This window comes from Argentina anserina, chromosome 7, assembly GCF_933775445.1.
Source record: "Argentina anserina chromosome 7, drPotAnse1.1, whole genome shotgun sequence".
In the NCBI taxonomy this organism is placed as follows: domain Eukaryota; kingdom Viridiplantae; phylum Streptophyta; class Magnoliopsida; order Rosales; family Rosaceae; genus Argentina; species Argentina anserina.
Window position 1 is genome coordinate 8,102,838 of NC_065878.1, and position 19,354 is coordinate 8,122,191.

Sequence of the window (19,354 nt, forward strand, 5' to 3'; positions counted from 1 at the left end):
TCAACCACGTCGCGAGGACCACAGCTGCCACCCTTCAGCTCGCCTGCTCGAGACTCGCCGCCGTGAGGACGCCGACGTTGCCAAGCTTCTACAAGTCTCGGCAACGATCTTCATCGCCACCATCGAGCTCCAAACGAGCTTTCCATCATCATATTGAGGTGAGATACGTGCTAGGATGGATTGTGTGTTTGTTGTGTGATGTTTTTGGTTGATTTGGGAGGTTGTTGGTGGAGATCGGAGGGAGAGATGGAAGGGGAGGTTACCGCCGCTTTAGGCGGCGCGTGAGGTTAGTAGGAGGGGGTACGAGGCGGCGTTAGGCCGCGGGGAGGAGGAGGAAGAAGAAAAGGAGAAGAATGGGGCGGCGGTGGCATCACACGCGCCTTGGTTGGCGTCGGCGCGTGGGCCCCACGCGCGGCCGGCCGGAGGTGGCGCGTGTGGCACACGCGCCGCCGTGTGAGGCGGTGTAAATAGTTTCGACTGAAAGGGTATTTTGGTAATTTACTGTGTAACGGTAAAGGTAAATGTAAATTTTATTTACGTATGGTGAATGTAATTAAGTTTTACCTACGGTAAATGTAATTATAATTTACTTTCAGTAAATGTAAAAAAGTAAATTGTAAAAAGGGTAATTTAGTAAATTTTATTTACTGAATTTGTATTTACATTAAATCGTACGTATACGTACAGAAATACGTATTAATATTTATACGTACAGAAATACGTATTAATATTTATACGTACAGAAATACGTATTAATATTTATACGTACAGAAATACGTATTTAATATTTATACGTATAGAAATACGTATTTAATATTTATACGTACAGTAATACGTATTTAATATTTTTATACGTACAGAAATACGTATTAATATTTATACGTACAGAAATACGTATTAATATTTATACGTACAGAAATACGTATTTAATATTTATACGTACAGTAATACGTATTTAATATTTATACGTACAGAAATACGTATTAATTGAGTATTGTACAGTAACCGTGAATAGTGAACAGTGAGCAGTAATTTCGTATAAACCAAAATTGCTGAACAGTAACCGTATATTACTGTTTTGGCATTTAAAGGTTTACGAAACGATTCTAAATGCTGGTTTTATCTTTTTAAGGTGATCGCTAAATCGAGGAAAGGGATTATTATCGGAAATTGAGGATTTACGCTCAAGTCAATAAGGTGAGTAAAATCTCACTGAATTTACGAATCTACCCTCGTGGTGATTCAACATTTTGCAAGTGTGTTTATCAAATGAATTATAACATGTATATAATTTAGTGGACTACATATATATAGTATAATGGTAATAGGTACATAATATATATATAGTTCATTAAATTATGTACTGTTATTAATGCATTAAAAATAGTCATTTCGGTGACGGAAAATTGAGCATGAGTATGTGAGAATATTGTACGTAATTCTTCAGGTGTTTATGAAATATGACATGTATAGGATATAGTGGACTATGTATATATTGTATAAATGGTAATAAATACGAATATATATAGTTTGCTATATAATATACTGTTATGATTTTTATTGTGGTGATATCGTGAAAGTTTTAAAACGTACAATATGATGAGTGATTATTGTACATGATTTTATCACGGAGAATGTTAAAAAAATTGTGATTTGTCTTCGGACGTGATGTGTGGTACAATATGATGTGTGATTATTGTACGTGATTTTTAACATTGAGATTGTTAAAATGTGAATTGTCTTCGGACCTGATTTTTGGCACAATATGATGTGAGATTATTGTGCGTGTTTGGCAAGTCGGAACCTAGCCTTTGGCCGGGCGAAAGTTACAATACAGTTAGAGCTCTAGTCTGTCTGCCTTAGTACTGCATGTGAGGTAACGGGTGGTTATCTGCTCATGGGTACTCGGTGTATTTTGGATGTTGGGTAGCGGGTGGCTATCCAATATCAACGGTGTATTACGAGAGGGGTAACAGATGTGTACCAGCGTTCTTGGTACCCGTATTATAAATGCATTGGGTAACCAGAAGGGTTACTTAATTTCCTCATGAGCTTTTCATTTCCTATTTCTTTGGGTCAACCAGATGGGCTGACCATTGGCTCATGGGGGCATTTATATTTGTTGTGTTGTGATCTTTCGTATATATTGATATGCGAACTGTATTGTGATTTTACTCATACGAGCTATAAGCTTACCGGGTTTGTGTTTACAATCCCGGTGCACCAATTCGATGGTGTAGGGGATAATTCTGCAGGTGCTGATTAGTGGTGGTTGAGTGACGACTACAGAGGCTCGAAGTCGTTCGGATCCTACTTGTGGTGAGATTTTAGCATGGATTCGTGTGTGAGGATTTGTGTATTTTCATTTGTGAGATTTGTGAGTGATTTGTGAGAATTATTACATTTCCATTTTGTGTATGGATTATAATTTGGGTTGTAATAATTGGTTGTCTGAGTTGTATTGAGAACTCAGAAATGATCCGCTGTTACACTTAAATGATTTCGATTTTATTGAGATTATTTTGTGTTTAACGACTTTAGAATTTTGAGTTTTTAAGCTCGAAATTTTGGGGTCGTTACAGTTGGTATCAGAGCCTAAGTGCGTATTTGGCGATTATCAATATCATCCGGGAGCGATGATCCGACTGCAGGCGGGCCCCCATCACATGCTCCTCGGTATTGATATGTCGTCGGGTACGCGAGAGTGTTTTAGGAGCCATACCTAATGGTTTGGTCCTCCGAGATGTATCGTGATGATACTTCGATGATTCATCATATGCTGAAATTTCATGTTAATACCTATTGAATCTGTTTTAGTTGAATTCGAGATTTCACAAGTATTGACTAAGTGTTTCGTTGTTTGAAGGTGATGAACGCCGATAAGGGCCGAGGACAGGGCCGAGGACGGGCGAGAGGACGTGGTCGAGGTAGGACCGCGGGCCGAGTCCGCAACGTGGAGAACCTTTATGAGGAGGCTGCTCCACAGGTAGAGCGGGTAGGCCGAGGTCGAGGTAGGGCCACAGGTCGAGTCCGCAACGTGGAGAACCTCTATGAGGAGGCTGCTCCGCAGGAGGAGCAGGATGAGCCAGCTCCTGCGGTTAGAGATGACGGTCGAGTGTTGAAGCTGATCAAGGATATTAGTGCACTATCAGCTCCGACATTTCATGGGGGACTAGATCACATGGTAGCTGACCATTGGATCGAGGGTATGGAGACTTATTTTGAGATGATAGAGTGCACAGAGATTGAGAAGAGAAAGATAGCTACATTCTTTCTCAAGGGTGATGCTCTAGATTGGTGGAAGAGCATGAGACAGATTGTGGATGTGTCTACATTCACATGGGGAGATTTCACCACCATATTCCAAGAGAAGTATTTCCCAGCCTCAGTACAGGAGGACTTAGAGTTGGAGTTTCTGGCATTGGTACAGGGAGACATGACCATTAGAGAGTATGATGCTCGATTCTCGCAACTGTATCGGTATGTCAGGCCTATGGGTGCGACTGCTTTAGCTCAGAAGTATCTACGTGGGCTGAAACAAGAGTACAAGACCATGATATCAGTCCTTTGCCTGACTTCACGGGAGCAGATATTTGAGAGTGCTATGAGTTTGGAGCAAGCAGAGAAGACTCGAGCAGGTGATGTGGGGAACAGAGATGCGAAGGGGAAAGGCAAGGCGGTCTATACAGGCAGCGAGCACTCAGGGCCGAAGGATAGGTCATGGAAGAGGCCAAGACCCCACTATCAGGCCCCGACAAGGGTGCCACCCTTAGCCATCAGAGCAGCACCAGTCAGACCATTAGCAGCAGTGAGGTGTTATAGCTGCAATGAGATGGGACATTACGCCTCAGCATGTCCGAAACCGAAGAGAGTAGGCTGCCACCGGTGCGGGCAAGTGGGACACATAGCTCGAGATTGTACCCGACCACTTCAGGGTAGGCAGGAACGGCCGCAGAGACAGCTACCAGCGGGCCAAGCTAGAGTGTTCGCAGTGGGCCAGCGAGACACAGGAGTGGAAGGTACATTATCATTGTTTGACTACCTTGCTAGAGTATTGTTTGATACGGGAGCATCGCATTCTTTCATTGCTAGTTCAGTGGTGGAGATGCTAGGATTGATTCCTACACCTCTCGGGGACGCCTTATGTGTCACTTCACCCCTTGGAGTGTCACTTGAGTTAGAGACAATCTGCAAAGCTTGTCCTATATTGATTGGAAGTAGAGAGTTCTCTGCTTCGTTGATTGTGATTCCGGACCACACTTATGATGTGATCTTGGGGATTGATTGGTTGAGACCACAGCATGCTGTGATTGATTGTTTTGACATGGTAGTGTCCTTTCATAGACCTGGAGAGCCAGTGTTTCGTTATCGTTGCCTCAAGTCCGACAACGCCATGAGATCAGGAGTTTTGGCACACGTGGAGACAGTGGATCAGAAAGTATCTATCGCAGACATTGTGGTAGTATCTGAGTTTGGTGAAGTGTTCCAAGAGATACCGGGGCTACCTCCTCGAAGAGTGGTAGATTTCTGCATTGATGTAGTACCCGGTACAGCACCTGTGTCAAAGGCACCATATAGAATGGGGCAGAATGAACTTAAGGAGCTGAAGGTGCAGATCGATGAGCTATTAGACCAAAGGTTCATTAGACCTAGTGTTTCACCTTGGGGAGCACCTGTTTTGTTCGTGAAGAAGAAAGATGGTTCTCTGCGGTTATGTGTGGACTACAGAGAACTGAACAAGGTGACCATCAAGAATAGGTATCCCTTACCTAGGATTGATGACTTGTTCGATCAGCTCAAAGGTGCTACAGTGTTCTCAAAGATTGATTTGAGATCCGGTTATCATCAACTCAGAGTGAAGGAAGAAGATATATCGAAGACAGCCTTCAGGACCCGGTATGGACATTATGAGTTTGTTGTCATGCCATTTGGTCTAACGAATGCACCAGCTGTCTTCATGAGTTTGATGAACCAAGTATTTAGTCCATACTTGGATGAGTTCGTAGTGGTGTTTGTGGATGACATTCTGATATACTCCAAGACACAAGAAGAACATGTGGTGCATCTGAGAACAGTGTTGCAGACCTTGAAGGAGGCGAGACTGTATGCCAAGCTAGAGAAGTGTGAGTTCTGGAAAGAGGAGGTCAAATTCCTTGGTCATGTTGTCTCAAAGGATGGAGTACTAGTGGACCCGGCAAAGGTAGAGGCGGTGAAGAATTGGAGTCGTCCAAAGAACCCTACAGAGATACGTAGTTTCCTCGGATTGGCAGGTTACTACAGGAGGTTTATCGAGGGGTTTTCTAGTATAGCATCTTCATTGACCAAGTTGACCAAGAAAGATACTCCGTTTGTGTGGACGGATGCATGTGAGGAAGCATTCAGCAAACTAAAGACTAGACTGACCACAGCTCCAGTGTTGACAATTCCTTCTAGTGGTGGTGGTTATGTCATTTACAGTGATGCTTCACTTCAGGGTTTGGGTTGTGTGTTGATGCAGCATGGAGGAGTCGTTGCATATGGCTCGAGACAGTTGAAGATTCATGAGAAGAATTATCCGACACACGACCTAGAGCTTGCGGCAGTTGTATTTGCCCTGAAGATTTGGAGACATTACTTGTATGGTGAGAAATTTCAACTCTTTTCAGATCATAAGAGTTTGAAGTACTTGTTCTCACAGAAGGAGCTGAATATGAGGCAGAGGAGGTGGATGGAACTCCTCAAGGACTATGACTTCACATTAGAGTACCACCCGGGGAAGGCAAATGTGGTGGCCGATGCCTTGAGCAGAAAACCGAGAGGCGTAGTAGCTTCACTTATGGTCCAGGAATGGTTCATGCTAGAAGCTGCATCAGAGTTTGATTTGGTACCATCAGGAGGAGAACCGAGGGTCTTTCTTGGTAGTGTCACAGTGCAACCCACATTGATCACGAGGATCATACAGGGTCAAGCGCAGGATAGACTCTCACGAGCTAAGTTGGCGGATCTCGTAGTTGATACGCTTGATGAGTGTCCTTCTGAGTGGAGAGTTGGACCCGATGGAGGGTTGAGGTTTGGGGCAAGATTGTGTGTCCCAGATTGTGATGATCTTCGGGAGGAGGTTCTTCGTACGGCACATCGTTCACGCTATACCGTCCATCCAGGGAACACCAAGATGTACAAGGATCTATGCAGACAATTCTGGTGGAACGGTATGAAGAAAGATGTAGCAGAGTTTGTATCGAAGTGCCTTACATGTCAGCAAGTGAAAGCAGAACATCAACGACCAGCTGGCATGTTGAAACCACTGACTATTCCTCTTTGGAAGTGGGAGCAGATATCTATGGATTTTGTGACCGGGTTGCCTAGATCGAGGAAGGGTCACGATGCCATATGGGTGATTGTCGACCGATTGACGAAGTCGGCTCATTTTCTCCCAGTGTCGATGAAGTACTCAGTGGACGTGCTTGGGAAACTATATGTGGATGAGGTAGTGAGACTTCATGGTGCTCCAGTTTCTATTGTTTCCGATAGAGACGCACGTTTCACTTCGAAGTTCTGGGGTGGTTTGCAGAAGGCGATGGGCACTACCTTGGATATGAGTACAGCTTTTCACCCTCAGACGGATGGACAGACGGAGAGGGTGAATCAGGTGATGGAAGACATGTTGAGAGCATGTGTGTTGGATTTCAAGGGTAGCTGGGAAGATCATTTGAGATTGATTGAGTTTGCCTACAACAACAGCTACCATTCTAGCATTGGCATGGCACCGTATGAGGCACTTTATGGTAGGCCATGTCGATCTCCGATCTGTTGGGCCGAAGTGGGTGATGAGGCACTGATGGGCCCAGAGGTGGTTCAGGAAACCACGGAGAAGATCTCGATCATTCGAGATAGAATCCGGACCGCTCAGAGTAGACAGAAGAGCTATGCAGACCTGAAGAGGAGACATGTGGAGTTTGAGATTGGTGACCATGTGTTCTTGAAAGTTTCACCTATGAGGGGTGTAGTGAGATTCGGCAAGAAGGGAAAGTTGGCACCGAGGTATGTTGGGCCTTTTGAGATACTTGAGAAAGTAGGCGAACTAGCATATCGACTAGCCTTGCCTACTAGCATGTCGGGCGTACACAACGTCTTCCACATTTCCATGCTGAGAAAGTATGTACCAGATGAGTCACATGTGATCGATCTTAGCACCATTGAAGTGAAGGAAAATGCTACGTTTGTGGTCGAACCGGTTCGTATCCTGGATAGATCCACAAAGAAGCTACGGAGGAGAGAAGTTGGGCTAGTCAAAGTGTTGTGGAGTCACCATGATGAGGGTGATGCATCATGGGAGCTAGAGTCGGACATGATGACCAGATATCCACAGTTGTTTGTTGAGTGAACTTGAATTTCGGGACGAAATTCCTTTAAGGGGGGTAGATTGTAATAACCCACGTTTTCAAACAATATTTGAATTTAATTAAATTCTTTTGAGTTGTGAAGTTTGTTTTAAATCGAATTTGAGTTGTTAGCAATCGTTACGAAACGGAAACGGAAGCGTTCCGAGAACGTTTAATAAGAAAACGTTACGTTTCCGAACGTAATTATCGACTTTTATTCCGTCGATCGGTTGCGAAAACTTTCTTCACGGAAGTTGTAGAGCTCGTCGATACGAGTTCGTGTATATGTGACGCGTTCGAATCGGACGTCGGAGGTAAAAGTTATTAACGTCGGAAGTTAGTTTCCGATTTGGAAACTAGTATAAATAGATAATTATGGGATTAGGGTTTCCATAATCAGAAACCCTTTCTCTCCCCTCTCTCTCATCCCGCCGCTCTCCCTTTCTCTCTTCTCTCTCACTCTCTCGACCTTCTCTCTCTCACCCTCGGATCGTCGCAACCCGAGCTCTCCCATCCTCCTCTCCTTCACGATCGAACACCCTCACCTCTTCCCGAGCTCTCTCTCTCACCTTCGGATCGCTCTCTCCCCGAAACACTCCCACCGCACCTCGAAGATTTGCCCGGCGATCTCCCACACAGGGCTGCCGTGACGTGCACCGCTCGGCTCAACCACGTCGCGAGGACCACAGCTGCCACCCTTCAGCTCGCCTGCTCGAGACTCGCCGCCGTGAGGACGCCGACGTTGCCAAGCTTCTACAAGTCTCGGCAACGATCTTCATCGCCACCATCGAGCTCCAAACGAGCTTTCCATCATCATATTGAGGTGAGATACGTGCTAGGATGGATTGTGTGTTTGTTGTGTGATGTTTTTGGTTGATTTGGGAGGTTGTTGGTGGAGATCGGAGGGAGAGATGGAAGGGGAGGTTACCGCCGCTTTAGGCGGCGCGTGAGGTTAGTAGGAGGGGGTACGAGGCGGCGTTAGGCCGCGGGGAGGAGGAGGAAGAAGAAAAGGAGAAGAATGGGGCGGCGGTGGCATCACACGCGCCTTGGTTGGCGTCGGCGCGTGGGCCCCACGCGCGGCCGGCCGGAGGTGGCGCGTGTGGCACACGCGCCGCCGTGTGAGGCGGTGTAAATAGTTTCGACTGAAAGGGTATTTTGGTAATTTACTGTGTAACGGTAAAGGTAAATGTAAATTTTATTTACGTATGGTGAATGTAATTAAGTTTTACCTACGGTAAATGTAATTATAATTTACTTTCAGTAAATGTAAAAAAGTAAATTGTAAAAAGGGTAATTTAGTAAATTTTATTTACTGAATTTGTATTTACATTAAATCGTACGTATACGTACAGAAATACGTATTAATATTTATACATACAGAAATACGTATTAATATTTATACGTACAGAAATACGTATTAATATTTATACGTACAGAAATACGTATTTAATATTTATACGTACAGAAATACGTATTTAATATTTATACGTACAGTAATACGTATTTAATATTTTTATACGTACAGAAATACGTATTAATATTTATACGTACAGAAATACGTATTAATATTTATACGTACAGAAATACGTATTTAATATTTATACGTACAGTAATACGTATTTAATATTTATACGTACAGAAATACGTATTAATTGAGTATTGTACAGTAACCGTGAATAGTGAACAGTGAGCAGTAATTTCGTATAAACCAAAATTGCTGAACAGTAACCGTATATTACTGTTTTGGCATTTAAAGGTTTACGAAACGATTCTAAATGCTGGTTTTATCTTTTTAAGGTGATCGCTAAATCGAGGAAAGGGATTATTATCGGAAATTGAGGATTTACGCTCAAGTCAATAAGGTGAGTAAAATCTCACTGAATTTACGAATCTACCCTCGTGGTGATTCAACATTTTGCAAGTGTGTTTATCAAATGAATTATAACATGTATATAATTTAGTGGACTACATATATATAGTATAATGGTAATAGGTACATAATATATATATAGTTCATTAAATTATGTACTGTTATTAATGCATTAAAAATAGTCATTTCGGTGACGGAAAATTGAGCATGAGTATGTGAGAATATTGTACGTAATTCTTCAGGTGTTTATGAAATATGACATGTATAGGATATAGTGGACTATGTATATATTGTATAAATGGTAATAAATACGAATATATATAGTTTGCTATATAATATACTGTTATGATTTTTATTGTGGTGATATCGTGAAAGTTTTAAAACGTACAATATGATGAGTGATTATTGTACATGATTTTATCACGGAGAATGTTAAAAAAATTGTGATTTGTCTTCGGACGTGATGTGTGGTACAATATGATGTGTGATTATTGTACGTGATTTTTAACATTGAGATTGTTAAAATGTGAATTGTCTTCGGACCTGATTTTTGGCACAATATGATGTGAGATTATTGTGCGTGTTTGGCAAGTCGGAACCTAGCCTTTGGCCGGGCGAAAGTTACGATACAGTTAGAGCTCTAGTCTGTCTGCCTTAGTACTGCATGTGAGGTAACGGGTGGTTATCTGCTCATGGGTACTCGGTGTATTTTGGATGTTGGGTAGCGGGTGGCTATCCAATATCAACGGTGTATTACGAGAGGGGTAACAGATGTGTACCAGCGTTCTTGGTACCCGTATTATAAATGCATTGGGTAACCAGAAGGGTTACTTAATTTCCTCATGAGCTTTTCATTTCCTATTTCTTTGGGTCAACCAGATGGGCTGACCATTGGCTCATGGGGGCATTTATATTTGTTGTGTTGTGATCTTTCGTATATATTGATATGCGAACTGTATTGTGATTTTACTCATACGAGCTATAAGCTTACCGGGTTTGTGTTTACAATCCCGGTGCACCAATTCGATGGTGTAGGGGATAATTCTGCAGGTGCTGATTAGTGGTGGTTGAGTGACGACTACAGAGGCTCGAAGTCGTTCGGATCCTACTTGTGGTGAGATTTTAGCATGGATTCGTGTGTGAGGATTTGTGTATTTTCATTTGTGAGATTTGTGAGTGATTTGTGAGAATTATTACATTTCCATTTTGTGTATGGATTATAATTTGGGTTGTAATAATTGGTTGTCTGAGTTGTATTGAGAACTCAGAAATGATCCGCTGTTACACTTAAATGATTTCGATTTTATTGAGATTATTTTGTGTTTAACGACTTTAGAATTTTGAGTTTTTAAGCTCGAAATTTTGGGGTCGTTACAAAAATATTATACATACATATTATATAATTATACATATATCAATTATATATGTCCATAATACTAGATTTAAAATTTTTGTGACATTTATATTATAACTTTTATACTAGATTTAAAATAAAATTGTTGTATTATGAAGCAACTATATGAAGTAAACTTATGGGGATTAATCGACACAGTTGATGTTATATGTATTAATATTTAGGAACCTAGTTAAAATTTCATCTAATTCAGACATTGTCTGACCTAGGCTTGTAAATTAAGCCCTAGGCTGACGAGCATACCCAAACTTAGCCAAAACATTGAGATGCGGGCTGGCTCGGTCCAAACTAATGGACGGGCTTTACTCGACCCAATTTAGAATGGGTAGGGTATGTGCAACACCTTTTAAGGCCCTGTGTCGACCCTAAGTCCTGCCCATATGGTATATTATAGGGTCAGCCCATAGCCCGGCCCATTCTCAATGTCAAATTTTATTATTAATTTATTAGTCATATACAACTAGCAAATTCTATTGATTATTCTTATAAGAAGGGGTTCATAAGTTCAACTCATATCTCAATCAATTTTTTTTTTCAAATGAAAGTTAAAATATTTTATTAGGTCTAGGACCGGTTCAAAAAATAATGATTTTTCCCAGAATCAGAAAAGAAAAAATGCTCCAGATTTAACACAATTTTCTTTTGGAACCGCAAATATTGGATTGGTTTCCAGATTTTTACAGTTCTAAAAAGTTCACTATAATGTATATTTACCTCCAAGTGTTAAACAATAATTATATAAAATATCAACTTTAAAATGCAAATACAGAACGTCAAGAACCTCTCTAATATAATTTCTCAATGATCAACAATTAACATACTCAATTATTTCAAAAAAAAATTGAGAGAGAGAGAGAGAGAGAGAGATTAATGCAAACATAAGACAATTTAGATTGTAGGGAGTAACAAAATAATAGAGAAAGTGAGGGTGTAAGGCAAAACGAATAGGGATTTTTAGTTCATATAGTGATTGAAGAAGTCTATGAAGTAAAGAAAGCAAAATAACGAGGGATGTGACGACAAAAACTGTTTCTTTTAGGGGTTTATCTTAAAACGATTCCAAAATCATTTAAAAAAAAAGAACCGGAATCAAATCAAATCGATTGTTTCGGTCCGGTTCCTCTAGAGTTAGTAATTTATTTATTTTTGGAATCGAATTGAATTGACCATTTCGGTGCGGTTTTGACGGTTCTAAACGGTTCTCAGGTCTAAATTTTCTGGACCTATCTTTTATTATTTAAAATCATAGGTCAAATGTAGGCTGGACCATGGGCGGGCTTGAGCTTAACATATTTTGATAGGGCCGGCCCTACCCTGTCCATTTTACACCTAGGGCTAAAAAAGACATGGGATGGGTAGTATGTGGGTCTTCGTATCTTAGGGCCGGGACGGGCCAGTCCTGCCCATTTTACAAGCCTACTATGACTGTCAGAATTTCCGATAAACAAAAAACATCACTAATATGCCTTAAGGGAGGACCCATTATCAGGATACGAACGTCGAAAGTCATTTGCATATCTAAAATCATCTAATTTTTGTCACCGATCATGAGCAGTCAGACCGAAAGAAACTCAATTGGCAAAGCCCTGGTCAATGGGGTTTTAATATGTCAAAACACCTTTTTTTACTATAGGTACGGACGGTCAAACCATTTCCAAAACGAATGAAATTGTACGGAGTCCCTAAATATTTAAATACCGATCACATCTACATGTATCGATCAACCATATCTTGAACTAGAGTTATCGATTGGCGAAGTGTCCACTAAAGTATCATAACTTTTATATTAGGTTTAGAATAAAACTATCGCATTATGAAGCGACTTTATGAAGGAAACTTATCGAGTCAATCGATACCAGCCAATGTGATCGGTATATATATTTAGTGACCTTGTAAAAATTTCATCAAATTCAGACCTCGTTTGGCCGTCGGAATTTTTGATAAACCAAAAACACCACTAATATGCCCTAAGGGAGAACCCATTATCAAGACGCGAACGCCGAAGCCGTTTTCATATCTGAAATAACCTAGTTTTTATCACCGATCTTGCGGAGTCATACCGAGGAAACTCATTTGGAAAATTCCTGATAAATGAGGTTTTAATTTGTTAAAACGGCTCTTTTTTTGTTGACCGTAGGTACGGACGGTCAAACCATGTCCAAAATGGACGATATTGTTATGCGATCCGCTAAATATATATACCGATCACATATGCTGGTGTCGATTGACAATATTTCGAAATTAGATTTTATTTGTGACTTTTTTTAGGCTTTGAGAAAGCCCTAGCCCAGTTCTTTCCTCCTTTAAAATTCAAGTCTTGTGCCAATGCATCAGCTCAACTCTCTTTTTTCTCATACGATACAACAATCTCTCCCTCTTTCTCAGTTTCTTTGTTTGACTTGGTTTTGTTTCTCATTTGGACTTATATTTGTTCCTCATTCCCTAATGTTTTTTTTATTAATTGATATTTTATTTTAATAGATTCAATCGAGCATAGGAATGAGTCTCCCAACTTGGTTAGGTTCCAAACCCTTAAATAAGAGTTTTTTTAATACAAGCCCGCAACACCTGGCCTGTAAAAGCCCGCAAGGCCCACTTTAGATGTGCATGTTTGGATCTTCCTATTTGTGAAAATACTCGGTCTGGCCTATCACTTATCTAAATGTACTAAGGCCCGACCCGTTAACGAGCCATAAGAAATGATATATCGCCACTTTGATCTTTTGTAACCACTGATTACCATGTTATGTAATTGTATTTGATTTATGAAACTACTTTTACATAAATAAAGGATAAGAGTAAATAAAAAATAAGATAAACTGCATTTGATCCCTTTAAATACAAATCTATTCACAATTCTATAGTAATGATCACACCCGTGACGACAATCATTCCACACAAGTCCTTGAAGACTAGTGGTATTATATATATCTCTATTACTATAAAGCGAGCATCCAAAGTTTCACCGAATTGTGAATTTTCGGATTTGCTCTCTATCACATACTCTCACAGAAAAAAACTAGGACTATGATGGTAAAAAACAGATAATGAAAAGATTTTTCTGTATATGCGGAGGAAAATTGGAAGAGAACAAATTCACTTATTCAATAACCGCTCACTTTCTCACTTACAGGTTTCTCATATATATATATATATGTTGATACCCGAAAAATCATGCTTTATACAGAAACGCATATGCTCATTTATCAATTTAATGTCGTCGGTGATTTCGGTCTTCGGCCCGAAATCCAAGCATAAAAACATGGAATTGGGCCAACCATTTTAGTCTTTTCTTTAAAACCCCAAGCCCATGTGAGAACAATCCAAACTAGCCCTTCTTCTTCTCTCGTTTATGTCTTGCCTCTTTTACCCTGTAACTCTTCCTCCCCTGCGACGATTCTCACCAAAAACCTTCAGAATTGGCATCTCACCTTGTTAAGAAAACCTTTAACCCAGTCAAGAGCCTTCCCCTTCTCCCGAGAATCATGAGTCCACAATTACCAACCCCTCTACTTCACCCAATTTCAGATTTCGTGCAAACATGTTTCCTGCCATTGTTACAGTCTCTCTTTCCCATACAAACCATCTCAAAAAAGCCTTCATTTTCCTGATTTTAAGGCATAATTCATGTATGAATTGAGGAGGGAGGCTTCTACCCATAAACTTAGATGCTTATGATCACCACAATACCCAAATTTGAGTCTATAAAAAAAGGTAGTTTGGAACTGGAACAACCATATGCATCAACATGCAAAACGTAGAAAAGCTTAGAAAGAGCCTTTAGTTCCCAAGCCTTCAAGCTTTCATGCTTCCAAGCACCAAAAAATTACCTTCAACCTTCATTTCTTCTGGTAACTAAAAACCCATAAAACCTCCAATTCTCTTTCACCGCGGTGCGTTTCTAGCTCTCACGCCAAGCTCACATTGTCAAGCTCTCTTTTATTTCAATAGTTTGAATCATGCACAAATCCTTCCCATCAATCATGTTTTTGGGTTGATTTGGCCTAGTTAGAGCTTAATTAAAAAAGAACTCCTCACAATATATATATATATATGAGAAAAATTCACCAACGGTCCCTAAATTCTTGTGATATTGTCAGTTTGATCCCTGACTTTTAAAATTGATCAAAATGATCCATCAGCTCCTATTTTGCTATCAACTAGATCAATCCAACTAAATTTCGTCACTGTTTCGTTAATTTCATGACATGGACCTCTATAAAATGGACAAATGACATTTGTAACCCTCAGTCTTGATCGAAATCAACTTCCCGCCAAATTTAGAGTTGACAAAACGAGTTTAGGATTGAGAAAATGAGGACCCGATTATGAGAGATATTAAGTGGAAACAAGTTTAGGCCTTTATTTTCAGTAATATGTCTCATTTATCTCTTTTTGTGGGGGCTCACGCTTGATTCACGTCATGAAATTACCGAAACAGTGACGAAATTTGTTTGGATAGATGTAGTTGATAGCAAAACAGGAGTTGAGGGATCATTTTGATCAATTTTAAAAGTTATGAATCAAACTGACCATGTCACAAGAGTTCAGAGACATTGGTAAATTTATATATCTATATATAAACAAATTTGCATATACAGTTGAGAAGATTGTGGTTCGGTGCCTCCCTCGCAAAATTCTCGACCATGTAATCCCTTTCTTCTTCTTCTTCTTCTTCTTCTTCTTCTCAGCAATGAGAGTATTTGGAGCTCCAAAACGGAGCCTCACATCTCCCCAGCCATCAGGTACTCTCAATTTTCTCACTCAATTCTCTCACTTTTCCAATTTTGAATTTCACCTATGATTGTGTGGTTTGTGCGCTCTGTTTAATTCTGTGTTTTGAAATGTAGAGGGTGATGGTATTGGCTTTGCTGACTGATGCAGGTTTTGCTACGAGTATTGGACTTCAAAAGCTCTTGTTTGCTAGTTTTTATTAAGGAAAGATTAATTAAAGATTAGGTACTTGATAATTTCTCATATTTTTCGATGAAATATAACCCAATTTCAGATCACAACACTAACAAATTGTTCACAATGCTGTACGTGAAAGTGTGAATGCCATTCACTGAGAACCGAATTGTGGTTTGGTAGGACTTGGTAGTATATATATGGCTCTATTTGGAATTCTGTAAATTGATATATTTAATTAATTACGTTTTTACTGACTGCAACCATGTCCAAAATATACGTGTTACCTCTAAAGAGAATATTATAGGATTAGGTGATATCTGACGTGTTTATGTGATGCATGCTCTTACTCGATCTCCTCCCACAAAGGAGATAACTGGTATAGCCGGAAACTTCACCGTCCGTCGGTGCACGGGTTTATATGATCAACTTGGTCGATCCACACACTGACTTTGGTATCGTACCAAACAATCGAGTCCCGCAAAACTAGAGTATTTTGTAACTAATTATCCACAATCGTTATTGAAATTTAAACAGAAACCATATGTTTAGGAGAAAATATGTGTTTTTGAACGTTGCAATTTCAACAAGTCACAAGTCATTGACTGAAAAATCAAACAGAATCCACCGTACCAGAAGGCTCAAACTTCGTTACTTTCTCTTTCCCTGTAAGTCTCTCCCTATCTTGTTCTTCTTAAGCTTTCACTCATTGGAGCTAGCGAGCTATATATATGCTTTGATCAGTTTTGAATATTAATGCATGATCAGATTTTATTTCTACAGCTTCTATCTGTGCCTAACATCACGAAGGTGTTAATTCTATTTTCTTATGTGATTAAGTTGTACCTTCAAACTTATTCAGTATTATTTCTTTATTTTTATTCTTGTTGAATGAACCTTTTGAACGTTGAGCTCACATGTGCGTATCACGCAATTCCTGCTGCATCAATTCTTCATACATGTGATATGTGCTGTTGACCTGGAAATGTTAGGGTTTAGATGGACTAGTTTGATGAAAATGTTGTCATCGAAAAATGGTTTGATAATAGCCCTCCTTTGGTTGAACTCGTGATGTGCTAGGGTCAATCGCTCATGCCAGTAATCAAATTAGTCAATCGAGTTGCATATATATAGTTTCGTAATTTGTTGATATGGTTCCATGTACCCTAGGTATCTGATGGTCCTCGAGACAAATCTGCCTCTTTAAATTTCTTCCTTTTGTACCTTAAGCGCGCAATAAGCACGTACAGTACTATCAGCTGCACCTATCTGACACTAATGCATTGAATCCTCAATCACAGCACCAAGAATATACAGTATAACTATATTATGCATAGAAATAACTGCTTTACATATATAAATTGTTATTTATAATGCTGTATATTTGTTTACATATGTATTGGTTTTCAAAAATATTGATATGCAACACGTACTATGGCCTCGTTTGCTGGTGTGCCCTGCAGGCTGATTGTCTACGAAACTCAATATTCGAAGCTGATCATATACTGTGATAAGGGCTGGTTTTAGGAAGAATCCATAGTTTCAATCACAAATACGAAAACAAACTAGAGGCTCATTACTTCAGCTACAAGTCTGCATCGATCAGCAGGAACTTCGCTAGTCAAAAAACTACTCGGGTAGAAAGGAATAACAAAATGATGGAGAAGGAACGAAGTAAAGATACATCATTGTTATGGTAAAACAATCTTCTTACTCGTGTTCATCTCAAGTGAATTTTCTTTAACCATATTGTTTTCATTCCTTTATACTGCCTTCACATTTACTCTATTTTAGGTCATTGCCTAAGTCTGCACCAGATTTGCAACTAAATGTACGTGGTGGTCAGCGTAGTCAGCCATTAACCATGGACAAAGTAATTATCTTCTTCTACAATCCTAATCTTCTTACTATAATGAGTATAATCTAACATCTACGACTACAATATGATCTCGTTTTTTGTAACAAAATGTAGCTCATTGTATACGTACTCTTTGCCGGCCTACATTTCCAGTTTATAACCATCTACGTACTATGCATGCAGGAGCTTCTGGCTGCAAAATCTGCCAAATTTGCTGCTAGACTGAAAGAGAATCCGCAGGAAGATCTTTCTAACTTTTTCCAAAGTGTCCCTGCTAATCCGGAAACTATTGAGCTTGTTGCAAGATTCTATCATGGCTTTGAACTTCAAATTTGCAGTCAGAACGTTGTACAGCTCATTTGTGTTGCTGACTACTTGGAGATGACTGAAAACCACAGCAAAGATAATCTCTTAAACAAAGCTGTCTCATATTTTCATCAAAGAATCCTCCCTAGCTGGTCTGAAGCTATCAAGGCTTTGCGATCCACGGAACAGTTATTTCAACAAGCTTTGAAGCTTGGATTAGTGGGCGACTGTTTGGAGTCTATCGTTAGAATGGCAAAAGCTAGTCCCCAACTTCTTGGCGAACCAATAAAAAATTCAACCGCAAGTGTTGATGATAGTGATGAGGAATATGAAGTTTATAAGCCAAATGCAAGGAGAAGGCTCTTTGATTTTGATTGGAAGTCCGAGGATCTAACAACATTGTCCCTCCAGCTGTATGAGCCCCTCATGCATGGAATGAATAAGCATGGAGTTCCACAACAGTATTTGGCTGCATCTCTTTGTAACTACACTAATAAATGGGTTTTCTGCGGAAGTGGAGACGAAGCACGCAAGAAATGGTACCAAAAGGACATCCTTGAAGCAGTTGAGAGGCTTTTCCCTGATGAAATAGGACTCCTTCCATGCACATTTTTGTTTCAAATGCTTCGACATGCTATATATCTGGAAGTCACATCCGACTGCAGAAATGGGATTGAGATCAGAATTGGAAAACAACTTGACCAAGCGACAGTCCAAGACCTCTTAATACCATCTCAAGGCTATTCTAAAGTACTTCAATATGATATTCAATGTGTGAGGAGGATTGTAAAGGTTTTCTATGCTAACTACGCTTCGTCAAATGTATCTGACGTAATTGGTCTAATAGCAGTGGCAGATCTCATTGAAGAATTCTTGGCTGAAGTTGCTAGTGACATAGACTTGAAGATATCCACATTTGTCGGATTAGCAGAGATGTTGATTTCAGCATCCATGGGAGTAAAAACAAACTCAGATGGAGTGTACAGGGCAGTGACTATATATTTGGACGCGCACAAGCACATGACAAAATCAGAGCGGGAAGAAGTATGTCAAGTTTTGGACTTCCAAAAGATGTCCCCTCAAGCCTGTGATCATGCTGCCAAAAACGAATGTTTGCCATTAAGGACGGTGGTGCAGGTCTTGTTTGCGGGTCAGTTGCAGCTTCGAGACACTATCATGAAGGAGGTGCAGACTGCGGATGACAAATTAATCAGACCGGAAACTGACGAGGTGATTGCACCAAAGCTGGAGATGCGTGAGGGGAAAATGAAATCAGAGGTGGAGAAAATGAGCAAAAAGGTGATGCAGCTAGAGAGACAGTGCAGTGTGATAAGAAAAGAGATTGAGAATAGCTCTAGCCTTATGGTGAGGAAGGAGAAAACTAGCTTGTGGAGAGAAATGAAGAGAAAATTTGGTTGCATCAGCAGCTTCCACGATTCTAATTGCCAATTGAAGAAGAAAAGGTTGCCTCCGAAACTTGGAGGGTAACATGTAGACTCTTCTCCCTTCTGTTCCATCTACTATTTATTTTGCAAATAGTCTAATTTCTTAATTAATTAAGTTTCAAACTTCACAATGGAATAATCCTCATTATTTGTAATATTCAGCATCAAGTGGTATATCTGTATAGTTCAACT

General features: G+C 40.0%; 2 protein-coding genes across 2 annotated transcripts in view; both read left to right on the plus strand.

The window, feature by feature from the left end:
* Window positions 1-19,354, plus strand: part of LOC126802949 (uncharacterized) — a 358,993-nt gene that overhangs the window by 306,318 nt on the left and 33,321 nt on the right. The gene's annotated exons all lie outside the window — the stretch shown is intronic.
* On the plus strand, window positions 17,212-19,205 carry LOC126803511 (BTB/POZ domain-containing protein At5g17580-like). Its single transcript, XM_050531307.1, has 3 exons — window positions 17,212-17,249; window positions 17,348-17,426; window positions 17,595-19,205. Exons 1-3 carry the CDS (start codon window positions 17,212-17,214, stop codon window positions 19,203-19,205), a joined length of 1,728 nt encoding a protein of 575 aa, XP_050387264.1.